The 27,934-nt window shown below is 37.1% G+C and overlaps 1 protein-coding gene across 2 annotated transcripts in view; it reads left to right on the top strand.

Moving 5' to 3' along the window:
- Positions 1-25,143, top strand: part of SMC3 (structural maintenance of chromosomes 3) — a 34,928-nt gene extending 9,785 nt beyond the window's left edge. The window contains exons 5-29 of one of the 2 annotated variants that reach the window (XM_037495708.2): positions 1,344-1,415; positions 1,989-2,068; positions 2,620-2,698; positions 4,924-5,041; positions 6,291-6,466; positions 7,235-7,315; positions 7,570-7,734; positions 8,009-8,130; positions 9,655-9,868; positions 10,833-10,936; positions 11,111-11,210; positions 11,928-12,088; positions 12,303-12,444; positions 14,708-14,858; positions 17,551-17,703; positions 19,366-19,517; positions 20,260-20,418; positions 21,046-21,153; positions 21,597-21,705; positions 21,889-22,136; positions 22,220-22,432; positions 22,738-22,929; positions 23,083-23,260; positions 23,726-23,832; positions 24,754-25,143. In XM_037495708.2, the coding sequence (XP_037351605.1) occupies positions 1,344-1,415; positions 1,989-2,068; positions 2,620-2,698; positions 4,924-5,041; positions 6,291-6,466; positions 7,235-7,315; positions 7,570-7,734; positions 8,009-8,130; positions 9,655-9,868; positions 10,833-10,936; positions 11,111-11,210; positions 11,928-12,088; positions 12,303-12,444; positions 14,708-14,858; positions 17,551-17,703; positions 19,366-19,517; positions 20,260-20,418; positions 21,046-21,153; positions 21,597-21,705; positions 21,889-22,136; positions 22,220-22,432; positions 22,738-22,929; positions 23,083-23,260; positions 23,726-23,832; positions 24,754-24,825 (3,456 nt within the window). In that variant the 3' untranslated portion in view covers positions 24,826-25,143. Of the gene's footprint in view, positions 1-1,343; positions 1,416-1,988; positions 2,069-2,619; positions 2,699-3,295; positions 3,531-4,923; positions 5,042-6,290; positions 6,467-7,234; positions 7,316-7,569; positions 7,735-8,008; positions 8,131-9,654; positions 9,869-10,832; positions 10,937-11,110; positions 11,211-11,927; positions 12,089-12,302; positions 12,445-14,707; positions 14,859-17,550; positions 17,704-19,365; positions 19,518-20,259; positions 20,419-21,045; positions 21,154-21,596; positions 21,706-21,888; positions 22,137-22,219; positions 22,433-22,737; positions 22,930-23,082; positions 23,261-23,725; positions 23,833-24,753 lie in introns of those variants that run through there. The other variant, XM_054689962.1, reaches the window with a different exon arrangement.
- Positions 25,144-27,934: the final 2,791 nt, after the last annotated feature.

The raw sequence follows: 27,934 nt of genomic DNA, 5'->3' as shown, positions 1-27,934 counted from the left end.
AAAAATACATTATCAATTCTGCTAACAGAATTCATTTGTTCAAGTTTCAGATCCTTTGTGAATATGACACATTTTTTATCTCTTAAGTATGTTACTTTGCTGTGAAATTTAGCCCACTATACTAATGCAATGTAAAGGCATAATTTTTTTTTATTATGGTAAGAAAGTTGTAGGATTTGCCTATAAATGGATATGTCTTCCATGTAAATATAAATTCTTCATTAAGGGTTTGAATTGGTAAGGCTCTGGAATAGGTTTGCTAAGGAGAAAGAAGAGTTTCAGAGTTCCTAATTCCTGATCTCAAATGTTTTATCCTTAGCAAACCAGAATTGGGAGCATAGAGAAGGAACCATTTCAAACTAAACAATATACAAGTTGTTATTTTAGCCATATTTGTACTTAAATAATAACATCATTTTCCAATATGAAAAATAGTATATGGTAATGAAAATTGTTAGAATTTATTATTATTGGATAATTATCAATAATGAGCTAAAGTAATTTAGTATAAAGTTTAAATTTGGAATGAAGAATTGTAACACTATTAAATTATTAAATGATACAATTTATCTTTAGGGTTTGAATTGATTTTAAGACCATAAAGCATCTCAAATATTTATCTCAGTATTGTTTTTCAGACTTAGCAATTTCTTTTTGTGTAACCATTATCTTTTTTCCTATCTTAAATTGGAAATTTTAGCGCAATAATTATTATTGATTTCCTATAGAAAACTTCCTTTTTGGGTTTCTCAGATTTGCATTAAAAGAATTAATCACCTTCTTAGGTACCAGTCTTTGTTATATTAAACCACTTCATAGTAAGTTTCTAGAATCTGGAAATTATCTGAACTTGGTTTGTAAGTGCTTGGGTCATAAATTTGACACATGTTAAATGTGTGTATTTTCATAGCAGATTTAAAGCTAGATGTCTCAAATGTTTAAACAAACAATGCTAATAATTATCATTTGATTTCTTAGGATTCCTTTCCAACATTATGATGAGTCTATAAAGAAAAGCCTCAGAGTGTTTAGTACTAGCAAATAGGTTGAATTAGATAGCTATGGTGTCTTGTGCTATAATAAAGTGGTCTACAGAACAAGACCTACATACAGCTAACTGACATCCTGTTCTCATTTTTTATTCAGAATCAAAAGCTGTTTGTCATTGAAAAGTATACTTATCCTAATCCAAGTATCTGCTATTTTGTCAGGGGGGATATACACTTATTAGAAATTTCTTTCCACTGAATCAGGCTTGTTACCAGGCATAAAACTTTAAAAATATTTAAATAATATGAAAATCACACTTTATTAACTGACAGATTAATTTTCTTATGTTTTAGGAGGGTACTGGTCCTCGTGTTATTTCTGCTTTTGTGGAGATTATTTTTGATAATTCGGACAACAGGTTACCGGTGAGTATAACTTCCCTTTTCAGAAATAATGTTGAGAATGTTGATTTTTCATGCTTTGAAACATTTATTTATAATTGTACTTTGTTTAGCTTTTATAATTTAGTTTATGCTTACATAATTGCACTTTATATACTAATGTTCTATTAAAATTATAATGAACATTTTGGAAAGCAAATGGAATATATAGATTTATGAAAAAATGTCGTAAAGAGTTGAGTAATGATAGCATATCTTTAGCAAGGTCATTGAAGTTTCAAAATAATGATTACAGTTAGTAAGAGAATTCACCAGAGGGTGAGAGAATTCACTAGAGCCAGAGCAGGGACCAGAACAGGCAGACTGACGAAATACACTGCTGAGGGGAGCAGTGGGCGTGACAGGAGAGGTCTGCCGTGCCATGTGGGACCCTCGCCAGTGGCCGGGGATTGAACTGACGCTGCAGAGACTGCGGGCAGCTTCGCAGCCCAGCGCTCAACCACTGCGCCACCAGGGGAGGCCCTAAAATGACTTTATTAACTAAAAAGTTTCCACTTGGCTTTTCAGTTTACTTTGGGCTTTTACATTTTATGTTAGATTGATAAAGAGGAAGTTTCACTTCGAAGAGTTATTGGTGCCAAAAAGGATCAGTATTTCTTGGATAAGAAAATGGTCACGTAAGCATTTTTCTTTACATTTTAATTTCTTTACAAAACAGTAAAAGTGTTCTTTTTCTTGCCTTATATATGAAGCATATTTGCCTTGTGCTCAACAAAGCAGTATGTACACATAAATATAAGAATTAGAAGATTGTCTCAGTCTAATACAGTAGATGATTTATTTATTTTTTTAAAAGATTTATTTATTTATGCATACAAGAAAGGGGTACAGGCCAGAGGTCTGGGCGGTGAGAGAATTCACCAGAGACAGAGTGTGTAACAGAACAGGCAGATTGACTGTAATACACTGCTGAGGGGAGCAGTGGGCAAGTCAGGAGAGGTCTGCTGTGCCACGTGGGTTGCTCCCTGGCCAGGGACCGAACTCTTGCTTCAGTGGCTGCCGTTAGCCTCATAGGTTGTGTCTTAACCCCATGCGCCACCAGGGAGGCCCCTACAGTAGATAATTTAATGACTGTTCTATACTCCCTCTTGCTGAATTAGTCTGTTCATTTTTTGCTTATTGTTGGATTGTTACTTATCTGGAAAACTTTTTCCATGTTTATCAACAGGAAAAATGATGTGATGAATCTCCTGGAAAGTGCTGGGTTTTCTCGAAGCAATCCTTATTATATTGTCAAACAAGGAAAGGTAAAAAAAAAAATTGTCCCTTTTTTATAGAATGTGTTTTCTGAGTACATTCTTTCGAATGTTGAATTTGATTTGTTGATTAAGTTGAGGTGAAAATGGACCTTATTGTCTTTATTGATTTATTTGTATTGAAGTTAGTGTTACCTTCATATGGGCATAAAGTACAAAGTAGATCCATTGCTTAGTGGTGTGAAAGTATTTCAGCAGACTTTTAAGTGATTTTTTTTTAATTTCTCAGGATATATTCTGTGAATGGGATTTCTTTCTTTTTTTAAAAGATTTATTTATTTATAAAAGAACTGGGGTACAGGCCAGAAGCATGGGAGGGTGAAAGAATTCGCCAGAGATAGCGGGGAGCAGAACAGGCGGACGGACCTAAAACGTTGCTGAGGGGAGCAGTGGGTAAAACAGGAGAGGTCTGCTGCACCATTTGGGTATCTTCCCAGCCGGATGGTAATTGAACCCGCTCTGCAGAGGCTGTGGACAGCTTCACAGCGCTGTGCTCAACCAGCTGCGCCAACGGGGAGGCCTTGTTTTCTTCATGATGCATATCACTTAATAGGAAGTACTGTGCTTTTTGAAAAGGTAGTCTATAAGAACAAAATCTCTTTAAAAGGGAGACTGAGAGTGAGACTGATAGGAAAGAGCAATTATCCGAGTTTCACCTTGCACTCATACTGACTAGGCCCTTTGTTTCTGTTTCTGCTTATATGGCATTTGTTACAAGCCATTCATGACTACCTCACCTGAAAGAGGATTGCCTTCACCCCAACTGTACACTGTGTATGACCGTATACTGTTTGTTTTTATTTATAGCAGTTACATCATAATGGTATGCCTATTTCTTATCTTTTTCTACTAGAATGTAAGTTCCATGAGGAACTTATAGAAAAAGCAAGACTTTTATTCTTTGCTCTTTTCCCAGTGCCTTGCAGAGTAGCATATATATTATGTAGACATTAATTTTTTTTGGTGTGTGTGACACTCGCCGGCGGCTGGGGAATGAACCAATGCTGCAGAGGCTGTGGGCAGCCTCGCAGCCCAATGCTCAACCGCTGCGCCACAAGGGGAGGCCCTCATTATTTTTTTTTAAGTGAGCAAATTGAATGAATGACCATGTTTAATTGGGGTACCCAATGATGAAGAGTTGAGGACTGATTAATGTATATATTTTTGATAGACCATATTTTCTTATGGTCAAAGTTGGTTCTATTTTTATTTATTTTTTAAAAGATTTATTTCTGCATGCAAGAACTGGGGGATAAGTCAGAGTTGTGGGGGTGAGAGGATTCACCAGAGAGTGGGGAGCAGAACAGGCAGATGTACTGAAATACACTCCTGTGGGGAGCAACAGGCGAGGCAGGAGAGGTCTACTCCCCCATGTGGGTTGGCTCCCTGGCCAGCTGGGGATCGAACTCGATTGAGAGCTGTTTTTAACCCCTGCGCCACCAGGGAGGCCCCGATTCTATTTTTTATATGGAAGTGGAAGAATAACCGTCACTTCAAATTTTTAACACCGTGATAGCAGTGTTTACTAGTTATTAATTTTATTTTTATGACTGTGTTAAACTCCTGCTTGTTATCAAGTTGCATGGCATTTAGTTGTACCAATCTCTGTTGTATATTTTTTCCATATATTTTTAAATGAGATTGTAAAGGTGCTTATATTATTTTTTTGTTTTTTTTTAATATTATTTTCTTTAATGCTTGTTTCTCCCATGAGACAATTATTTTTATCTACTTAATCTTTTAAGCATTTAATTTTTATTGTGCTTTTAATAATGCCATTGTAACTTCTAAAAAATGTATGGTGAGTGGGCCTCCCTGGTGGCGCAAGGTGTTAAGCACCACACTATGAAGCAATCCGCAGCTCTGCAGCAGGAGTTCAATCCCCGGCCGGCCAGGGAGCAACCCATATGGCGCAGCAGATCTCTCCTGCCTTCCCCACTGCTCCCCTCAGCAGTGTACTTCAGTCAATCTGTCTGTTGTGTTCCTGGCGCTGTCTCTGGTGAATCCTCTCACCACCCCCGGCCTGTACCCCAGTTGTTGTATGCATAAATAAATAAACCTAAAAAAAAAAGTATGGTGAGTGATGTTTTCCTCTAAAAATACTTTTTTAGAATAGAAGCAGGTTCTGCTTAAAACATCGCATGTGAATAGGCTCTCAGTGTAGCGTTTTTAAGGAGCTCTCTGTAGCTGTGTAATAATTTTTCTAAAACTTCTAGATCAACCAGATGGCAACAGCACCAGATTCTCAAAGACTGAAACTATTAAGAGAAGTAGCTGGTACCAGAGTATATGATGAACGAAAAGAAGAAAGCATTTCTTTAATGAAAGAAACAGGTAAAATAATCATGATTCTATTTTTTTTTATTGTGTGTTACTTTTTTTTTTTTTTAATTTTGTTTGTTTGCTCTTTTTTTTTTAAGATTTATTTATTTATTTATTTATTTATTTATTTATACAAGCACTGGGTATAGTCAGATGCGCGGGAGGGTGAGAGAATTCACCAGAGTCAGAGCAGGATGCAGAACAGGCAGAAGGATAGAAGTACACTGCTGAGGGGAGCAGCAGGCGGCAGGAGAGGTCCGCGCGCCATGTGGGACCCTCCTCTGGTGGCCGGGGAGCAGCCGGGGATCGAATCGGCACTGCAGAGGCTGCGGGCAGCATCTCAACCCAGCACTCAACCGCTGCGCCACCGGGGAGGCCCTGTGTGTTACTTCTTATGTGAGATAGTTGAACGAGTTATATCTACTCTCATGCGTGTATAATTTGCATGTATACTAAGTGGAGAGAAAATTAGTTTGAAGCAGTTGTAAAGTTTGAAATTTCCAGTAATTTGCATTTTTGAATAAAGAGTTGTTACTCTGTGATAATAGGTGCCTTGTAGGTAAGCTTGTAATTCTAATGTCCTCATCATGGGGCATGCAGTCCTCAAAAAAATATTGCTGGAATATTGTTGGCATTAGATTTTAAATTGCTCAGGAACTGTAAATGTTCAAAAAGTTAAAAAACTTTGAACTTAGAATTTTCATTAGTATATTTATTACGATAATCCCACTTTGTTTTTCAAGTGTTTACAGTCAGTCACAGTTATTACTTCTGACTAGTAATTAACTGACATTGTGACTTAGAATTGGTCTCTCTAGCCCAAACTTCCCCATCTGTAAAATCCTTTTTCATAGTTTGGTGGTGAATAGCGGAGCAAAGTACCACCTTCATTAGAAAATGGTAGGTACTCACTGTATGGCAACTGTAGTTAATGCTATTACATGAAACTTGAGAGTAAGATTCACCAGTATTGTTAGTAGTTTTTTTGTTTGTTTTTTAAGTGTTGTGGGAAGGTACACTGGCTTTTAAAGAAACCTGAAACTGATAGCCTTATTATGTAATGTAAGAATCATTAGTGTCACCATGTGTAAGTCTGTTCCTTGATGATTTTCACGAAAAAATCTTAATTGCCATTTTAGATTTGGTTACCACACAGTATGAAAAAATTAATGTTATATTTCTTAAGATTAACTCATGGTTTAAAAAGTAATATAATTGCATAAAAATTTAACTTCTTCACTCCTCTCCCATTTTTCTTAAGAGGGCAAACGGGAAAAAATCAATGAGTTGTTAAAATACATTGAAGAGAGATTACATACCTTAGAGGAAGAAAAGGAAGAATTAGCTCAGTATCAGAAGTGGGATAAAATGAGACGAGCCCTGGAATATACCATTTACAATCAGGAACTTAACGAGACTCGTGCTAAACTTGATGAGGTAAAATATTTACCTTTGCCAATTTCAATTCAGATTAATTTTATTTTTACGAATATGTTAAACTCATGCTGTATATATACTTTTCATTGATTTTTAAATAGAAACTTGAAAAATTTTAAACCTTAATGCATTCATTCAGCAAATTTGTTGTGATTATTCCAAGGGAAAAAGCTGAAACCCGTACGTGGTCCTTGCTATAGTTACATCTGAAATACAATGAGGTGGTCTTGTCAGGCACACCAGGGTGACTTTTCTTCTTGACTTTCTTCTTCTTTTTTAAAGATTTATTTATTTATTTATACAAGCACTGGGTACAGTCAGAAGCGCGGGAGTGGGGAACAGAGCCAGAGTGGGGAACAGAACAGACAGACTAACGAAGTACACTGCTGAGGGGAGCAGCGGGCAGCAGGAGAGGTGTGCGCACCTTGTGGGACCCTCGCCCGGAGGCCGGGGATCGAACTGGCGCTGCAGAGGCTGTGGGCAGCTTCACAGCCCAGCACTCAACCACTGCTCCACCGGGGAGGCCCTTGACTTTCTTCTTGACTTTTAAAATGTATTTAAATTGGTATTACTGATATCTTATGTAAGAATTGTAGATACTGCTTAAAACTAAATGTGTTTTCTATGTCAAGGAAATAAATTTTTTTCTAATCATTTTCAGGTTTAATTTTTATTTTAGCAGATATTAAAAAATTACTAGATATAAAATATTGAAGAAATACAAAATGAGTTAGAAATCGTAGTTGATTCTTGTTTGTTTTCCTCCAGCTGTCTGCTAAGCGAGAGACAAGTGGAGAAAAATCCAGACAACTAAGAGATGCCCAGCAGGATGCAAGAGATAAAATGGAGGTAATATTATAAACTAGGTTTTGTTAACTTAATTTTTGATCACAGTAAAAAAAACCCTTTTGTATTTGAATTATGGAGTGTATTTGAATTATGGTAACTTCAAACAGGGTGTCACTGGGTATTCAGTTTTGAAAAGATGGTAGCATTGAAAGTGTAAATGAAAGTAAAGAAAGAGACAAAATGAAAGAATGGTGTCCAAATTCTGGTATTGTATCTCAACTAATTGCTTGACTTGTATGATACTTTTTGAATAGGATATAGAGCGCCAAGTTCGAGAGCTGAAAACAAAAATTTCAGCTATGAAAGAAGAAAAGGAGCAGCTTAGTGCTGAAAGACAAGAGCAAATTAAGCAGAGGACTAAGTTGGAGCTTAAAGCCAAGGATTTACAAGATGAATTGGCAGGCAATAGTGAACAAAGGGTAAGTTGAAATGTTACAGATGAAAGACTTAAATGTTCAGGTGTGTAAAACCGCAGAACACAGTTCTTTTTGTGACAGGAATTCATGCTTGAATTTTTGTAAAATATTTGGCACATTCAAGTTGTCATTCAGTACTATCTCTTTGTATCTTCAAAAAATCAGTTTTGTGTTGCAGGATCAGTTTTCTGATTTTTTTTCATGAGCAAGCATTGTATATTAGATTTGTAAATCAAACAAAAAATTTAAAACGAATTGCATTTTTTTCAATTTACAGAAACGCTTATTAAAAGAAAGACAGAAGCTTCTTGAAAAAATAGAAGAAAAGCAGAAAGAACTTGCAGAAACAGAACCTAAATTCAACAGTGTAAAAGAAAAAGAGGAGCGAGGAATTGCTAGGTCTGGAATTCTTTCACCGGCACATTTTTACATTGTTCTGATGTAGAACCTAAATAGTGATGGATTAAGAATGCTAGTAATTAAGGGCAAAAGTTAAATGCTCATTTCAAAATAATAGCCAATGTTAAACAACTACATTGTGCCAAGCATATTATATGTGTATTGCCTATATTTTTTCTAATCAAAAAGCCCAAACAGGGAGATTAGTTTAGCTCTACTTTATATTTGAAAAACTTGAGGCATTGGGAAGTTAGAAAGCTTGATTCAGATGATATAGCTGGATATTGTTGGGCTTATTAAAATATGCAGTCTTTTTTTTTTTTAATCAAATGATATTTTACTATATGTTTCATTCTGCCACTTTGTTTTTTACTCAGTGCTCTTTTAACATGTAGCCATGTAGTGTCTATCTGTAGATTGGTTTTGCCGATGTTTGCCAGTGTCACATGATACAGTACATTTTGTTTTATGACACAATCGTTTTAGTCAACTGCCTGTTTATTTCCTTTGCCCATTTTTTCCTGTGTGTGTGTGTGGGGGGGGTTATGTTATCTAGGTGTTAATATTATATATATTGCAAATATTTTCTCTTTCTCTTGCCTTGTAACCTTTATAGTATTTGTTATTGTAAAGAGTTGAAAATGTTTATATAATAAGGGATAGTTATTGGGACATTTTTTGAAATTTCTGAGTTGAACTAGGTTTACTACTATTCCAGACCTGGAGTGAAGATATTCTCTGCCCAAAATCTTCAGGTTATGGGCTATTTTACCAAACTTTCTCTGTGAGTTTGAAGTTAATTATAAAGAACTAGTCTAGGGCCTCCCCTGGTGGCACAGGCGGTTGAGCGCCGTGCTGTGAGGCTGTCCGCAGCCTCTGCAGCACCAGTTCGATCATGGCCTGCCGGCAAGGGTCCCACATAGCACGGTAGACCTCTCCTGTCATACCCACTGCTCCCCTCAGCGGTGTATTTTTTCAGTCTGCGTGTTCTGTTGCCTGCCTGTCTCTGGTGAATCCTCTCACCCTCCTGCGAATCTGGCCTATACACCGGTTCTTGTATAAATAAATAAATCTTAAAAAAAAAAAAAAAAAAACTAGTCTATTATTCTGCTACAGCAGAATCTGTCAGGGAAGCAGGCCTCACTTACAGGGGAGGAGGGAAGTTCTCTATGCCGGCAGGCTTTACACCAGCAGGTCCAGGGAGATCTCTCTCCAAAGTCTGAGCCCTGAGCAACTAGATAACAGTATTTATTGACTAAAGCAAGGGGTACAGTTACCTGGGAATGCATGAATCAGGGTGCTTGTGGCCTTGGCTTATCTGTTGTTCCCTAAAACTTTTAGTCTACAGGCTATGTCCCAACTTCAGCTAATCAACAGGTCAGCCTGACATTTTCACTTCAATAGTAATTGTTTTTTATACTTTCTTATGAAGTTCAAAAATGGCTTTGTCTCTGTATACTCTTGATGTGTTGGTTGCAGTTAAACATGATTATTTCCTGTTCTTTCCAATACATTCTTTTGTAGGTTGGCTCAAGCTACACAGGAAAGAACTGATCTTTATGCAAAGCAGGGTCGAGGAAGCCAGTTTACATCAAAAGAAGAAAGGGATAAGTGGATTAAAAAGGAGCTCAAGTCTTTAGATCAGGCAATTAATGACAAGAAAAGACAGATTGCTGCTATACACAAGGATTTGGAGGACACTGAAGCAAATAAAGAAAAAAATCTGGAACAGTATAATGTAAGAATTTTTTTTTTAAGATTTATTTTATTTATGCATGCAAGAACTGGTGTGTAGGCCAAAGGTGTGGGGAGGGATTGAGAGGATTCACCAGAGACACAGTGGGGAGCGGAACAGGCAGATCTACTGAATTACACTGCTGAGGGGAATGGGGAGAGACAGGATAGGTATGCTGTGCCATGTGGGTAAGCTCCCTGGCTAGGGATTGAACTTCTGCTGTAGTAGCTGCTGATAGCCGCATTGTGCTGAGACTTAATCTCTGCTGATAAACCAGGATTTTCCAGTGAGAGGAGAGGTTTTATTCATTATTTCTTAAGCATGAAGTTCATTATTTTCCGATATTTCAGCCACACCTTTGGATATTGAAAAGACCATTTGTGAAGATGAAGTCTGCGCTTTATATATTGCATAGATAGGATTTTACAGTACCAATTCCCTTTTACTTCTCAGTATAATCATAAATTTCTTGTATTCTACTGTAGATGTATAGAGTGGGAATATGGAAAGAATACACTGGTGTTTTGAGAAGTTAGGAATTATTTTGTCTTCTAAAATTCTAGATTATATATCATAGAAGTAATAAGATTCAGATTATTAGGGAACACATTTAGTTTTAGTAAAATTTTTTTGAATTCATTTTATGCCTTATGTTTTCTGATGATGTGCTCTTTTGCCTCAAGACAGTTTTAAAGTTAAAATTGGAATCTTTAACAACTTCATTGATATATAGTTGGCATAAATTAAATTGCACATATTTAAAGCACATCATTTGATAAGATTTAGCATATATATTCACCTGTGAGACCATCATTACAATTTTAAGATAACAGTTAAGATAAACCTGTTCATCACTTGTAAAATGTTTCCCATATCCCTTGGTAATCATCCCACTCTCCTGGTAACAACTTAGTATGCTTCCTGTTACATTAAATTAGATTTTAAATGTGAATTTTTATTTCCATAGAAATTGGATCAAGATCTTAATGAAGTCAAAGCTCGAGTTGAAGAACTGGACAGAAAATACTATGAAGTAAAAAATAAGAAAGATGAATTACAAAGTGAAAGAAAGTTAGTATAGATTAAAATGTCTTTTTTTGTGAGCAGTGCTAGTTACTGGCTGTTAAATGGTCTTTAAGTTATGAATTAACTATTCAAGTTTGACTAAAGTATTTTATTTTAAACTGTAGTGTTAGTGCATCTTTTTAATGCTTTTACAATTAAAGTATAATTTTTATTTATTAGTTACTTGTGGAGAGAGGAGAATGCAGAACAACAGGCACTTGCTGCTAAAAGAGAAGATCTGGAAAAGAAACAACAACTGCTTAGAGCAGCTACAGGAAAGGTGGGCAGTTTCCCTTCACTATCTCAGTTTGCTTTACAAGTCAGTTATTATTACACAAGAATTTATTTGCTTTCAAGCTATTGCTCATTGGTTCCAGATGATGTGTAAAGTGTAAATCAGTTGTATAAATATGACACAATGGGTATTATTTAAGTGGTCTTAACTACCATCCGTGCCATTAATGGTAGCACTTTTGGTTTTTAGATGAAGTGCCGATTTTTAATGCATTTTTATGGAACAGAATCCATAACACAGAGTGTTGCATGTACTTGCTCTATTTTAAGGAGGTGGCATTATTGGGGAGGCTGTTGAGTTTAATCTGTGGTATATTTTTTTTTTTTTTTTAAGATTTTTATTTATTTATTTATACAAGCACTGGGTACAGTCAGAAGTGCGGGAGGGTGAGAGAATTCACCAGAGCCAGAGCGGGGAGCAGAACAGGCAGACTGACGAAGTACACTGCTGAGGGGAGCAGCGGGCGGCAGGAGAGGTCTGCGCGCCATGCGGGACCCTCCTCTGGTGGCCGGGGAGCAGCCGGGGATCGAACCGGCACTGCAGAGGCTGTGGGCAGCTTCACAACCCAGCGCTCAACCGCTGCACCACCGGGGAGGCCCTCTGTGGTATATTTTTAATTGTAGAATAATGGTAAAATTTCTTACCAGCAGGAATGCCATTGGTGATATTTTAATATTTTTCATTTCTAACAAATGTTAACAGGCCATTTTAAATGGAATAGACAGCATAAACAAAGTGCTAGACCACTTTCGTAGAAAAGGAATAAATCAGCATGTGCAAAACGGCTATCATGGCATTGTGATGAATAATTTTGAATGTGAACCTGCTTTCTACACATGTGTGGAAGTAACTGCTGGAAACAGGTGAGATTTGTTGCTAGATATTTTGGGTTTTAAAAGGAAAGGGAATAAGAATAACCTAAAAAAAAAAATTTTATAGTTTTAGTACAGTATGTGTTCCTTTTCTAAGTCAGCCCCCCAAATTCCCCTCATTGAGTTGTAAAGAAAAAATGAGTTGTTTGCTTAATGCCCTTTAAAGTCTGCCAATAAAGATGTCTCTTATTCTGTTCACATGTAGGTTATTTTACCATATCGTTGATTCAGATGAAGTCAGCACAAAGATTTTGATGGAGTTTAATAAAATGAATCTTCCTGGAGAGGTTACTTTTCTGCCTCTTAACAAGTTAGATGTCAGGGATACTGCTTATCCTGAAACCAATGTGAGTTGATGTGTGTAATATCTGTTTCAAAAAGTTATTTTTTAACTTTTAACATACGCTAATACACAGGTACTGTATATTTGGATTCACTAGTCTAGGAAGTAAACATGCCTTTCTCCCATAGAGAGCAGTCTGTGGTGTTGGGTGGGGATGGGAAGGGATACAGACCACAGCCAAGACATGAAACAAATCATTGCAAATGTGCAGAGTGGGTATTTTGAGAATGTATTTCATAGAGTGACAAAATTGAGATTAAGTCATTGTAGAAGAATTCTTTGAGAAATTCATTTGAAGTATTTTTAAATTTTCTCAATATACTTTTTTAAAATGAGGTATAATTGGCATTAGTATAGATATAAAACAATGTTTTGATATTTGTATGAATGTACTTTTTAAGTGGCTTATAAATTAAATGAAAAATGTCTAGTAAGATGGATTCTTAAAGCATGATGTTGCTTTTGTTACTAGTTGGTATACTTTTAAGTCAATTAAAAATACTCATTTCTTTGAGGTATTTGGCTTCAGAATATTAATGGTGGCGCAACTGTTTTACTATTCTCTAAAGTTAAAGCTGATACTAAGAATGATCAACAATTTAAGTGGAACAGTGAGAATCTTGCATGCTATTTGTCCAGTTTTTAGAATCTGCAAATTATCTTTGAAGATTTAGGGAGGAAAACATGACATAAAGAAAACTAAACCTGGCCTCCCTGGTGGCGCAGGGGTTAAGCACCACACTATGAAGCAATCCACAGCCTCTGCAGCACGAGTTCGATCCCCGGCCGGGCAGGGAGAAACCCACATGGCACAGCAGACCTCTCCTGTCTCGCCCACTGCTCCCCTCAGCATTGTATTTCAGTCAGTCTGCCTGTTCTGTTCCCCACTGACTCTGGTGAGTCCTCTCACCTTCCACATCTCTGGCCTGTACCCCAACTCTGGTATGCATAAATAAATAAATCTTTTTTTTTTTTTAAGATTTATTTATTTATTTATACAAGCACTGGGTACAGTCAGAAGCACGGGAGGGTGAGAGAATTCACCAGAGCCAGAGCGGGGAGCAGAGCAGGCAGAAGGACCGAAGTACACTGCTGAGGGGAGCAGCGGGCGGCAGGAGAGGTCTGCGCGCCATGTGGGACCCTCCCCTGGTGGCCAGGGAGCAGCCGGGGATTGAATCGGCGCCACAGAGGCTGCGGGCAGCTTTGCAATCCAGCGTTCAACCGCTGCGCCACTGGGGAGGCCCAAATAAGTAAATCTTTAAAAAAAAAGAAAGAAAGAAAACTAAGGTGATAGAACTAGAAAGAAATGGATGGATGTGATTATCCTACAGTTATAAAAGTGTCCCTTGGACACAACAGGTAACACTTGTAGGTAGCTACTATCATTAGGAAGTTGTCACACTCAGTGACTTCTGGATGTGAGCAGTGTTGTTTTTTTAATACTGTAGTGGGTATATTGGTGTTTTCTTTATATTACTAATGTAAGCGTTCTATGCCTTTTTTTTTTGTATGTAACATATATTTCCTAAATTTAAAATTCTGAAATTTTTACTGTCGGTATTTAGGAAAGGGAAAAAATGCTTTTCTGATTACCTTAGATATAGAGAGGATATATAAGCATATCTATATATGATTCATAGATGTGAAAGCTTTTTTTTAAGATTTATTTTTCATTTACGTGTACAAGAACTGGGGTGTAGGCCAGAGTTTCAATGGGTGAGAGGATTCACCCGAGGCAGAGTGAGGAGCAGAACAGGCAGATTTACTGAAATAACACTGCTAATGGGAGCAGCAGGCAAGACCGGAGAGGCCTGCTGGGCCATGTGGGTCACCTCACTGTCCAGGATTAAACTCAGGATTAAACTCAGGCGGTAGTCGTGGACCTTCGCGGTGGTAACACTGAGATTTAACCCTTAGGCCACCAAGGAGGTCCCCTGAAATATCTATTAAATAAAGAAGCTAGTGCAACTTATTGGGAGCACATACCAGATGAGTGCTAGAACAGGGATTTGAATAGGAGCAGTCTAACTTCAGAACCACAAAGTGTTATCGCTTTGCTCTACTTTTGAAAACCTGAATGATAACATGAGAACAATTTCTAGAATATTTCAATAGAATGATTTTCTTTTAAGTTCCTCAGTATAAAAATCTGTAGTTTTGAAATGCAAAGCCATATGTTGGTATTTTGTAAATATGTAATTCATAATTCTGCTACCATTTATTAACTGTGTTGCTCTCTCTTTGCTGGCAAAATACTCATTTTTTAGGATGCTATTCCTATGATCAGTAAATTGAGATACAATCCCAGATTTGACAAAGCTTTTAAACATGTGTTTGGAAAAACACTTATTTGTCGTAGCATGGAAGTTTCAACCCAGCTGGCTCGTGCTTTCACTATGGACTGCATTACTTTGGAAGGTTTGTAATAGTCATTCTTACTAAACAAATAAATTCCATTTTAGTTTTAAGAGTTTTTGAGAATTTGCGTCTAATTCTCCTTTTTCAAATAGTTGAATTGTTCACATCATGTTTCAGAGTCCACACGTTATATTTACTTGATGTCCCTGAAATATAATAATTGGTCTGTAGTAGGGGTTCTTAAACTTTTTTGTACCATGTACTCCTTTGGTTCTTTGGGGAATCCTATGGACCCTTTCTCAAAGTTTTTTTAAATGTAAAATACAAAATACTTGGGTCACGAAACAGTTGTGTTGGCACGGTGATCACAATACTTTTTAAAATAAGATACAGTAATTCTTCAAGGTGTTCAAAAAACAAGATATAACACTGTTTAATAAGTTTTTTAACATAAGTGATTTTGCATTATAACATAAGTTACAGTACCATAATTTTAAAGTGTGGTGCATATAAGTTATTTTCAAATTGGTGACAAGTCCAGTCTCATAAAATAGCTGTTATTGATCTTGATAGCAGAATCACAAGTACTGATACTACTATTGTGGTTCTGGTCTTATCTGTTATAAAAGGAATTGCTAAATTTCATTTTGAGGTTTGCATAAAAATGAAGTGTAATTTTTTCTCCGTACTCAATTCATGGGCAGCCTTGATTTTATTTTTTATAAAGATTTACTTATTTATGCATACAAGAACTGGGGTGTAAGCCAGAACTGGGGGGTGGGGTGAGAGAATTCACCAGAAAGTGGGGAGCAGAACAGGCGGATTGATTGAAATACACTGCTGGGGGGAGCAATGGGTGAGACAGGAGAGGTCTGCACCGTGTGGGTTACTCCCTGACCGGCTGGGGATTGAACTTGTGCTGTAATGGCTGGCAATGGCTTGATAGCGTTGGAGACCCTGGCATCCTCAATTTTATCTGGTGTTTGGGTTAAGAACCTCTGTTGTATAGGTTTACATGCCCTTATTGTTTTTCACTTCTTTTAATAATTCATTTGTTCATGAAAGAAGGTAAGGTACCCTAGCCGCTACCTTTCTTTCTGTGTATTTTTTCCCTTGGTTGTTTTGAGCTATTTAAAAATAAGTTCTACAACTTATGACACTTTATTTCTGGAAGTAATAAGCATTTATTGTCTAAGAATAAAGACATTCTCCTTTATTTTTTATTCTCTAGTATAATTAACACTTAAAACCATTTGACATTAACCCAGTAATATCATCTGGAAAAAAAATCTACATTCAAAATGTTTCAATTGTCCCCAAATATTTTTCTTTCCAGGATCCAATCAAATATGTATTTAGTGTCTTCTTTTTAGGTTCTTTGAATATGGGGTAGTCCCCTCCCATCCACAGGAAATTGACTTTCTCATAGAATGCCTCATTTAAGATAATCTGTCTCATAGAAGATTATTGTTTCCTCACCATTAAGATTCAAGTTAAAGGGCCTCCCTGGTGGTACAAGGGGTTAAGCACAGCACTATGAAGCAATCCGCAGCCTCTGCAGCATGAATTTGATCCCCGGCTGGCCAGGGAGCTACCCACGTGGCGCAGTAGACCTTTCCTGTCTCGCCCGCTGCTCCCCTCAGCAGTGTATTTCAGTCACTCTGCCTATACTGTTCCCCACTCTGTCTCTGGTGAATCCTCTTAGCCCCCCGCACCTCTGGCCTGTATCCCAACTCTCATATGCATAAATAAATCTTTAAAAAAAAAGATTCAAGTTAAACATTCTTGGTGTGAGGGATGTATGCTTTTTGTTTTTTCACACTATGTGTTTTACTATTAGTGATGTTAACTTTGAGCACTAGCAGATCTCTTGGTTGTAATAGGGTCTTTTCCTCTTCATTATTAATAAGTGCTGTGTGGGATTATCCTTTCAACAATCCATGAGCCAGTATCAAGTTCATCAATAGCTTTTTAACCAATGATTTAGTGGCATTTGCAGGATTCAGCTGTCATTTTGAAGGGTTTCAGAATGGTGTTTCTTAGATTCTATTATTGCTTCTATATTTATTAACTGACACTTCTGTAAAAAAAGAACCCCCTCCTTTCATTGTTATTTCAAAATTATCACTGTGATGCATAGATTCTTTACTCAATATGTTAGTGTGTTGCCTTTTTTTAAAATGTTCAAATTTCCCACTTATTATGGCCAGTGGGAATTCCAAGCTAGGCCCATGTCCCTGTTAGTCTTCAGCACTTCCTTTCTGGCAGATGTTCAGGCTTACCTAGTGTGTACATATATATTTTTTTAAAGATTTATTTATTTATTTATTATACGAGCACTGGGTACAGTCAGAAGCGCGGGAGGGTGAGAGAATTCACCAGAGCCACAGCGGGGAACAGAACAGGCAGACTGACAAAATACACTGCTGAGGGGAGCAGCGGGTGGCAGGAGAGGTCTGCACGCCATGTGGGACCCTCACCGGTAGCCGGGGATCAAACCCATGCTGCAGAGGCTGCAGGCAGCTTCACAGCCCAGCGCTCAACCGCTGTGCCACAGGGGAGGCCCCTAGTGTGTATATTTTTAATGCAAATCTTAGTATGAGGAAGCAGAATTTTTTCAGAGTGGCTTAAATTCTTTATTTTTCCCTTTAATTTTCATTAAATGGTCTTTAGTTTGTTGGATTAAGTAGGTTTATCATTAAATAAGTGCTTTTTATACAGAATTGCTACCTTTCTTATGTTTCGTTTGTAGGTGACCAAGTCAGTCATCGGGGTGCTCTAACTGGAGGTTATTATGACACAAGGAAGTCTAGGCTTGAATTACAAAAAGATGTTAGAAAGGCAGAGGAAGAACTCGGTGAGCTTGAAGCAAAGCTCAATGAAAACCTGCGCAGAAATATTGAAAATATCTTTTTGTCTTGTGCTATTGTGAAGAACTGTGTTTTAGTTGGAGTGTGTGTGTGTGTCTTTCTTTTGCATGTTGAGTGGAAAATTTCCATGTATTTGACTTTATTTAAGGCTATAAGCTTATATTTTTTGTCTGTTTAACTTCTGAAGACTGGAAAAAAACTGAAAACCTTTAACTCTGATTGTTAGGCTGTTAAAAACTAGTACTAGTGAGCCTACTTCTGAGCGAAAATCCAAGGAATAGTAAAATTTATAGAGGGAACTGAGAAGAGCGTTAGAGAACTGTAGGAAAAAAATCAGGATAGTATTTCAAGGAAGAAAGGTGGGGGCAGCTTGTCAGTAATGCCTCATACATACTGCGTAGACAGTAAATATATACAAGTGTTGGTACTTTGGTATAAGGAAAAAGAATGTTCTTTGCATTATATCACAATGTTAAAAATACAGATACTCAAACATCAATAATACTCATTTTTATTCCTTAGGACATTCTTAATTGAAACTGACTCTTTAATGTGTTTTTTTCCCATCCCTCCCTGACTTTTTTAAAATGTGAGTTTATCGTTTCTGTGACTTCAGTGCAAGCAGTGGCGTGAAGAAAAAGGCTCACATCCTTGTTTTAACTTTGACTTGCTGTGACCTGGCAAGGTTTTATCACAAAGAAAGCATGGGGAAATACCATGAAAAAGGAGGATACTGGGCCTCCCTGGTGACGCAAGGGGTTAAGACACAACCTATGAAGCTGTCCGCTGCCTCTGCAGCACAAGGTCAACCCCCCCCCACCCGCCATGGAGCAACCCACATGGCGCAGCAGACCTCTCCTGACTTGCCTGCTGCTCCCCTCAGCAGTAGTATATTTCAGTCAGTATGCCTGTTCTGTTCCCCACTCTGTTTCTGGTGGATCCTCTCACCCCCCGCCCCCAACCTCTGGCTTGTACTCCAGCTCTTGTATGCATAAATAAGTAGATCTTTTTTTAAAAAAAAAAAAAAAGGATACTGACTACCTTCCTGTTTATGATAGTCCAGCTAGGTAAAATTCTTCCACATTGGGCAAGTTACATATCTTCACTGCTTTAAGCATAATAGATAAACAGCAATATTTTTTTATAAAGACTTTTTAAAATTTATGCATATAAGAACTGGAGTCTAGGCCAGAGATGCAGAGGGTGAGAGGACTTACCACAGACAGTGTGGGGAGAAAGGCAGATCTACTGAAATACATTGCTGAGGGAAGCAGTGGGCGAGACAAGAGAGGTCTGCTGTGTCATGTGGGTCAGCTCCCTGGCCAGGGATTGAACTCCGGCCGCAGAGGCTGGTGATAGCTTGATAGCACTCAGACTTTAACCCCTTCTGCACCACCAGGAAGACTTTGAGTAATATTTGTTAAATGAAAAGATACTATGTTTATAAGGTGGTTAGATTTCATTTAGCTTCCCTTAGGGTTCCCCAAGAATTTTTAAATAACCATTAGTAAAATACCATGTTGTGTTAGTGAAATGGTAGGCTAAGACATCTTAAACTTTTGATTGAACATTCTTAATGTAATTTCTAACTTAACATTGGTATGATCTTTACATTTGAAGAAATATTTAGGGGTAAAAAAAGGGATATGTAGTATTGTATTTATAACTTGGAGAGAATTTTCCTTAGCCTTGTATATGGATTAATAATGAAATTGATCAGTTGATGAACCAAATGCAGCAGATAGAGACTCAACAAAGGAAATTTAAAGCTTCTCGAGATAGCATATTATCAGAAATGAAGATGCTTAAGGAAAAGAGGCAGCAATCTGAGAAAACATTTATGCCCAAGGTTCGTAAGTATGCCTTTTGTTATAGAATTGGGGTAGATCTTATGTTATAAAGGTTATCTTTTGGTATCATGTGTTCAGTTTTTATTTAGACCTACGCTTTTGGATGTTTACATCTGTTTAGACCACACTTATATTCTGAGAACCTAGGTCTCTCTGTATTCTTTTTTGTACGTAGACTTTGCAACTCGTTGAGCAAATAGGCATTTTGATCTATGTCATAATAGTGATGCCTGATAGTAATGAATTTGTCCTTAACCATATTTATTTATAAAACACTATGAATTTGAATTTTTTATTGCATTTTGTATTAAAATGAGTAGAAATCAAACTATTTCTGCTCTTCCAAGTGACAATCCTTATTGGCTTCATCAACCTAAACAGTTTTGACATAAACATTGTTGACAACCAAGTTTTCATCGTCCACAATTGTTTCACCCTAACACACCCTGGCAACTTTTTGTTTTGAATATGCATGAAGATTTTTATATAGTTTGATCATGGAATGTGATCTCTTCCATACTACCCTTCAGTAGTGCGTCATAACTATATTTGTTCCCTCATAGTTCTAATTACCAAATTTAATGGATATCCAATGTTTAATAGTTCTAATTATCATGTTTAAAGAATACCCCATATTTGAGTTGATATTATTCAGTTTACTAAATTTTCACTATTAGTAATAACAGTGACTAATAACAGTGACTAGTACCTTTATTAGTAAATGAATAATCTGTCGTATAGCAACGTAGCTTACAAAGTTTGGAGGCAAGTTTGCATGCTATGGAATCCACCAGAGAATCATTGAAGGCCGAACTGGGAACCGATTTGCTTTCTCAACTTAGTCTGGAAGATCAGAAGAGAGTAGATGCACTGAATGATGAAATTCGTCAACTTCAGCAGGCAAGTACAATTGAAAGAAAAAGAATTGTTGATAATTGACTATTGTGAAAAGTACTATTCTTGCTGATAAGTGAATGTAAAAGGAGAATACTGAGAAAATGCAATAATGAGTCTTGGACTTATAAATTCATAAGAGTAAATAGGGTGTTAGTTACAAGGCTTTTTCTAAACCATTCTGGATATGTCAGGATTAAACAAGAACTCATTTTCTTTTATCTCATTTAATGAACGTTTTTCATTACTAAAATTGAGTGTTTTATTTTTGCTTTTTTCATTGATCTGACCATCATTTAATATTTAATAACATTTTAAGCATTTTAAAAGCATTTGATTCATTTTAATAGAGATAAGCAACCAGCACTGTATAAGATAGGACAGGTATTTTTGGAACATGCCTTATAAATAGAACCAGGCACAAAATTTAGCATTCTGAATATATGAGAGAGGAAATGAAAATAAAGGACTTTTGGGAAGGGCATAAAACTCAGTGCAGTTCATTTGAACAAAATAATGGAGAGGAGAGCAGATAAACAGCATTCTTGTGTGTAAAATATACCTGTTTGTGTAGACAAATTAATTTCTTCTACTACAATAGTTGCTAAATGAAAAAAAAAATTTCTCTTCTAGGAAAACAGACAGCTACTGAATGAAAGAATTAAATTAGAAGGTATTATTACTCGAGTAGAGACTTATCTCAATGAAAATTTGAGAAAACGCTTGGACCAAGTAGAACAGGTAGGTTCTTTTTTGAGCATTCCTTGACAACTATAACCTTTTGAAAGCTTTTATGTGAGGAACTCTGAGTGGGAGCATGGGCTTCTGGAACAGAAAGACTAGCAGGCTTACCACTTGACCTGGTATGGAATGCTAGCACTGCCATCTACTGTATGCGTTAAGGTTAAGTCATTTAGTATTTCTGAGCCTGTTACCTCCTGTGTAAAAATAAGCCTAACACCTGTTTTGGATGATTATCCTGGTGTTTGTAAGTGCCCCTTAGGAGAAATTTTCTAGTAATTATGTCATTACTTTTTGCTTCATTAATGGGTACTTTAAATATTTGCAATTATATGAAGTATATTTCTGATATTGAATGTTTATTCAAACATTGACAGATAAAGTGAAACTAACAAACTTTATATTTAGTGATTTAATGCTCATGAGTTTCTTTTATGTTTCAGGAACTTAATGAACTGAGAGAGACAGAAGGGGGTACTGTTCTCACTGCTACAACCTCTGAACTTGAAGCCATTAATAAAAGAGTAAAAGATACTATGGCACGATCAGAAGGTGAATTTAATGAAAACCATATACTTGAGTGGCTCTCATATACACTCCTAATTTTGTCCTGAATTATCATAGTAAAATTTATACTTGATATTTTGATAGATTGTAAAATAAAGCCTTCAATCACATAATACTCTGACTTTAAAAAATATATGTCATGATTTAATTTGTTCCCCTCCATTTTAGATTTGGATAATTCCATCGATAAAACAGAAGCCGGAATTAAGGATCTTCAAAAGAGTATGGAGCGCTGGAAAAATATGGAAAAAGAACACATGGATGCTATAAATCATGATACTAAGGAACTAGAGAAAATGACAAATCGGCAAGGCATGCTACTGAAGAAGAAAGAAGAATGTATGAAGAAAATTCGAGAACTGGGATCACTTCCCCAAGAAGCATTTGAAAAATACCAGACACTGAGCCTCAAACAGGTAAATCGTGTTTTAATTTGACATCTTGTTGCAAATTTCTTTGTACATCAATTTATTTTATACGTTTCTCTTTCTTTTTATAGCTATTTCGAAAACTTGAGCAGTGCAACACAGAATTGAAGAAGTACAGCCATGTTAACAAAAAAGCTTTAGATCAGTTTGTAAATTTTTCTGAGCAGAAAGAGAAGTTAATAAAGCGACAAGAAGAGCTGGATAGGGGGTACAAATCAATCATGGAACTGATGAACGTACTTGAACTTCGAAAATACGAAGCTATTCAGTTAACGTTCAAGCAGGTATGTTTCACTTAGAGTTAACAGGACAAGAGCTCGGCTGTTCTTTAGTTTGTAAAGTTTTCCCTCTTATAGTTGGGTCTAATACATACAAAAATCCAGCATATAGGTTGCTTAATGTAGTAACTAGAACATTTTATACAGGTCTTAAAAGGTCCTATCTGTTATTTGTAAAATTTTAAAAACACTTCTCATTGCTTTTAAATATTTGTTTTTAAATAGTAATATTATGTGTAATTCTACTTAAGCAAAATTTATATTTAAATTTGATATCCAACTAGCTAGCTTGCTTATTTATTTTTCTTAAGGTGTCCAAGAACTTCAGTGAAGTATTTCAGAAGTTGGTACCCGGCGGCAAGGCCACTTTGGTGATGAAGAAAGGAGATGTGGAGGGCAGTCAGTCCCAGGATGAAGGAGAAGGGAGTGGTGAAAGCGAGAGGGGCTCTGGCTCACAGAGCAGTGTCCCGTCAGTTGATCAGTTCACTGGAGTTGGAATTAGGGTAAAAGATCTTTATGGAACTCTCCCCAGAACGTTATTACCAAAGTGGAATGTTTCGTAAATCTAAATTGATGCACTGTGTGCAATTTAATTTTGAAAGGTGATGGGGACTTTCTACTGTATTAGGATACTAATTCATTAAATGTTTTCTTAGGTGTCATTTACAGGAAAACAAGGTGAAATGAGAGAAATGCAACAACTTTCAGGTGGGCAGAAATCCTTGGTAGCGCTTGCTCTGATTTTCGCCATTCAGAAATGTGACCCGGCTCCGTTTTACTTGTTTGATGAGATTGACCAGGCTCTGGATGCTCAGCACAGGAAGGCTGTGTCAGGTACTGCTTTGAGGTCATACTTAACAATGAGAATTTGTTTTAAAATGATAGCTAACCAGGCCTCCCCGGTGACCTAGGGGTTAAAGCTCAACGCTATCACTGAGAAATCTCACCTCAATGACCTGAGTTTGATCCTGGCCAGGGAGCTGACCCACATGGCGCAGCAGACCTCTCCTGTCTTGCCCACTGCTCCCCTTTGCAGTATATTTCAGTAGATCTGCCTGTTCTCCCCACTGTGGTGAATCCTCTCACCCCCAACCCCCATACCTCTGGCCTGTACCCCCATTCTTGTATGCATAAATAAATAAGTCTTTTAAACAAAAGAAATCAAGTTAATAATTTGCAGATGTGTAAAAAATAAGTCAGGCTGCTTTGAATTTTTATTAGATAAGAATAAAAATAGTTGCTTTTTAAATTTTAGATCTTTAAAAAGAGTGTTTACTAAATTGCTTTTTCTTTTTACAGATATGATAATGGAACTTGCTGTACATGCTCAATTTATTACAACAACTTTTCGGCCAGAACTGCTTGAGTCAGCTGACAAATTTTATGGTGTCAAGTTTAGAAATAAGGTAATTTTTTTACATTAATTTTAAGCTCACATATTCCATTGTATTTGTTAAATTCTTATTATGTTACTTAAGTCATAAAAGAAAATTTAGAAAGTTGTTATTTATCTGGTAAGTTTCTTAAGAAACAGCTTTTCTTCAGATGCTTATGAAGTTTTGCAGATTTTTGTGACTCATTACATTGCTTTTATTTTCATTGGCATTAAGAAACACTATCTGGGTGCAACAGACCTTTCCTGTCTCACCCTCTGCTCCCCTTAGCAATGTATTTCAAGCAAATCCACCTGTTCTGCTCCCCACTATGTCTCTGGTGGATTCTTTCACACACCTCCACCCCTCTGGCCTAAAGTCCTGTTCTTTTATGCAAAAATCACCAAAAAAAAAATCACAGGGCCTCCCTGTTAGTCTCAGTGCTATCAAGCTATCGCCAGCCACTGCAGTATGAGTTCGATCCCTGCCCAGAGAGCAAACCCACACGGCACGGCAGACCTCTCCTGTCTCGCCCACTGCTCACCTCAGCAATGTATTTCAGTAGATCTGCCTGTTCTGCTCCCCACTCTGTCTCTGCTGAATCCTCTCACCTCACACCTCTGGTCTACACCCTAGTTCTTGTATGCATAAGTAAATAAAAATAAATTTTGTAAATCACAGTATCTATTTAGTTTACTAGTGCTTATTTAATGCACAGCCTTTACAGTTACATACATTCATTTATATTTGTCTGGACCACACAGTTCTTTCTAGTGTTTTCAAACATAAGCATCTTTGAAATGACATAATAGAAACAAACGTGTATTCAAATAATTGGACTTCAGAACTTTAAAATGCAGCACATTTTTTACATTCATACACTGAAATTCAGCGTTATAAAGATTTTTCAGTCTGTGTTTTAGAATCGTATTTTTAACCTGTATTGTTTTTCAGGTCAGTCATATTGATGTGATCACAGCAGAAATGGCCAAAGACTTTGTAGAAGATGATACCACTCATGGTTAATTGGAAAATCTTGCCTACTGGTTTGAAAGATGTGTATATATTAATGATTCTCATACCCAGGAACTGTAAATTTAAATCTAAATATCTGGTCATTATTAATAGTTTTAGAATTAGAACATACACAGTCCTTTTATATTTCTGTCATTGTATTTTATAAAAATGCTCTGTAATGTTACATTTCTACTTGTAGTTTAAGAATTTTATTTCCCACACAACTTTTTGTAAAGTGTCCTACTCCTATTTGAAATCTTTTGAAACCTGCTAAATATTCTTCCCTAATTATTTTATCAATTATATTTTCTTTTTTATAGTGTCAATTAAATAATTGAATGACTGATAACAGTGTTTTTGTGACCTCATTTATAATTATATCATTAGAAACAAATTTTTCTTACATATTTTAATTTTGCCTACCAAAAAGATCTACCTTCATCTAAAAGAAGATTAAAGAAATATGGTTACACATTCTGTTAACTACATCAGATTTCGGATTTTCAGCCTTGGTTGCTTGCTTAAATCCATGAGGGAGTTTTCAACATCTTGAGCGGGTGGACTGCCTTTTCTTAAAAATTGTAGCCATTCATGTGAATGTGGAGTGGTGGCTTATTGTGACTAGTTCTGTATTTCCCCCAGATGGTTCTGACCTTCGGTGAGGGTTAGAATCCCTACTTTAGCTCGGTGTAACAGTCATTTAAAAATCGTTTTTAATTTAAGACGGCAGTGTGTTTTGTAAACTTTGGGAAGGTGGTTTTAAGTTTAACTTAAAACTAAAGGCAAATATTAAGCCATAAAATATCCTTGTTATTTTAATGATGTCTTTATTTTTTGTTTGTTTTATTGTAGTTTTTTCATTGCTTTATTAAGATATATTTCACACCATGAAATCTACCTATTAAAATTGTGCAGTTCATTGTTTTTCAGTATATTCACAAATTTATGCAAACATCTATAATCTAGTTTTAGAACATTCACCTGAAAAGGAATCACCATACCTCTAAATAGTCATTATCCATATTCTCTCTCCACTCACCCCTGGCAAGCACAAATTTTTGTCTCCTTCCATAGATTTGGAATTACACAGTAGTGAGGCCTTTTGTGAATGGCTTATTTTCACTTAGCAGATTTCTCCATGTTGTACTTTTGGTGCGTCATTCTTTTTTTTTTTTAACTTATTTATGCATACAAGAGCTGGAGTATAGGCCAGAGATGGGGGCGGGGGGTGTGTGTGAGAGGATTCACCAGAGACAGAGTGGGGAAAAGAACAGGCAGGCTGACTGAAACACACTGCTAAGAAGAGCAGCAGGCGAGTCAGGAGAGGTCTGCTGCGCCATGTTGGTTGCTCCCTGACCGGCCGGGGGTCAAACTTGTGCTGCAGAGGCTGCGGATTCCTTCATAGTGCGGTGCTTAACCCCTTGCATCACCGGGGAGGCCCCGGTGCTTCATTCTTTCTTATTGTATGTATATAGACCATGGTTTTTTCATTCATTATTAGTTGGACATTTGGGTTCTTGCCTTCTAGCTATCATAAATAATGGTCTGTGAATATTCATGAATACGTTTTTGTATGTATATATGTCTTCATTTTTCCTAGGTATACATGTCTAAGATTGAAATTGTTGGGTCATGTGTAACTTTAATATTTTACAGAATTGCCAAACCTTCCCATAGGAGCTGTACCATTGTAGATGCCCACTAGGAATGTATGAGGGTTATGGGGTTTTTCCACATCTTCACCGACAGTTATTCTGCCTTTTCTTAAAAATTGTATCTATTCATGTGAATGTGGAGTGGTGGCTTATTGTGGCTTTCAATTTTTAGAGAAGGAAACTTGAAGCCCAGGCTAGTGCCCAGGTAAATGACCCAATGAGTAGGAGGCCACATGCAGCTTACCTGGAGCCAGAACTAAACCCTGGCTTTCCCAAGCCCAACAGACTTCAGTACATTAACTCTTTCTCTTCCTGGTCTACTGAAAATGGGGAGAGGTTGTACCATAGTTGTACAGTTACACCCTAACAGATTTTAAGGGCATGAGGCCTTTTGTTTTCTTAACATTTTTGCTTCCCATCTTCCCTTTCCTCTGGACCTCACCCACTTAAGGTACACTGATCACTTGTCTCAATGTTCCAGGGGGACTGAATTACTCCTGGCTGCCAGTCTTCTGCATGGAAGATGCCAGTGTTGCTCCATAAATCTGCCACCGTGTGGCACTCAGTCTCCCCTTGCTAGAGACAGAAAGTCTCCTGGGTGTAAGAGCCCTTGTGGCAGCCAGTAACTACACCAGGATATGAAGCAGCATAGTGATCAGGCTTGCAAGAACACGGATATATTTACTCTCTCACGTCACTGCATTTGTTAGTAAAAGTCTATTGGAAAGAGGACACTAGCATTTGAATGGTAATGTTTATGGATTCTGTGGTTCAGATTAATGCCTGGCATGTTAATACAGAAAGCTTCAGTGATACTAAGTCCTGCTTTAGCCACATAAATACAAGTTTGGAAGAGCCGTTATAAGTGGTCGTTATAAAGACTGCCCATGTGGAAATACATTCAGGTAAGCTAAGAAAACAATCTGAAGGACATGATTTAAGGCCAAATCATCTCGTGCTAAGGTCACAGGACGATATCACTTGTAAGGCAGAAGACTTTGCTAGGAGAGATTTTTCAAACAGGAATTTATCATACCACCTTAGAATTAGACGCCCTGGGCCTCTCTGTTGGCCTAGGGGTTAAGTCTCAGCTAATCCAAATATGGCGCACCAGGCCTCTCCAGTCTCACCTGCTGTTCCCCTCAGCAGTGTCTACCAGTCAATCCACCTGGTTTGCTCCCCACTCTGTCTCTGGTGAATCCTCTCACCCCCTGCACCTCTGGTCTATACCCCAGTTCTTCTACACAATAAATAGATTGATTTTTTTTTTTTTAAGCCCACAAAGACTGGTGAGGTTGAGGCTGGCTTCAGTTTTGTCTATGCTACTTTTTTGCCTCCCACTAGTTAAATCTGGAGTGGTTGCCTTTATCTCCAGAGCCACTAGAGGGAGCCCTTGACACATGCCACCTGCTATAAAAATAAATGATATTCAGTCTAGTTTTTTAAAGATTTATTATTCATGC

This window comes from Talpa occidentalis, unplaced genomic scaffold, assembly GCF_014898055.3.
Source record: "Talpa occidentalis isolate TD23 unplaced genomic scaffold, MPIMG_talOcc4v2.1 talOcc4.8, whole genome shotgun sequence".
NCBI classification, from domain to species: Eukaryota; Metazoa; Chordata; class Mammalia; order Eulipotyphla; family Talpidae; genus Talpa; species Talpa occidentalis.
The sequence above is the reverse complement of the archived record's forward strand: the minus strand, read 5'-3'. Positions and strand labels throughout refer to the sequence as shown.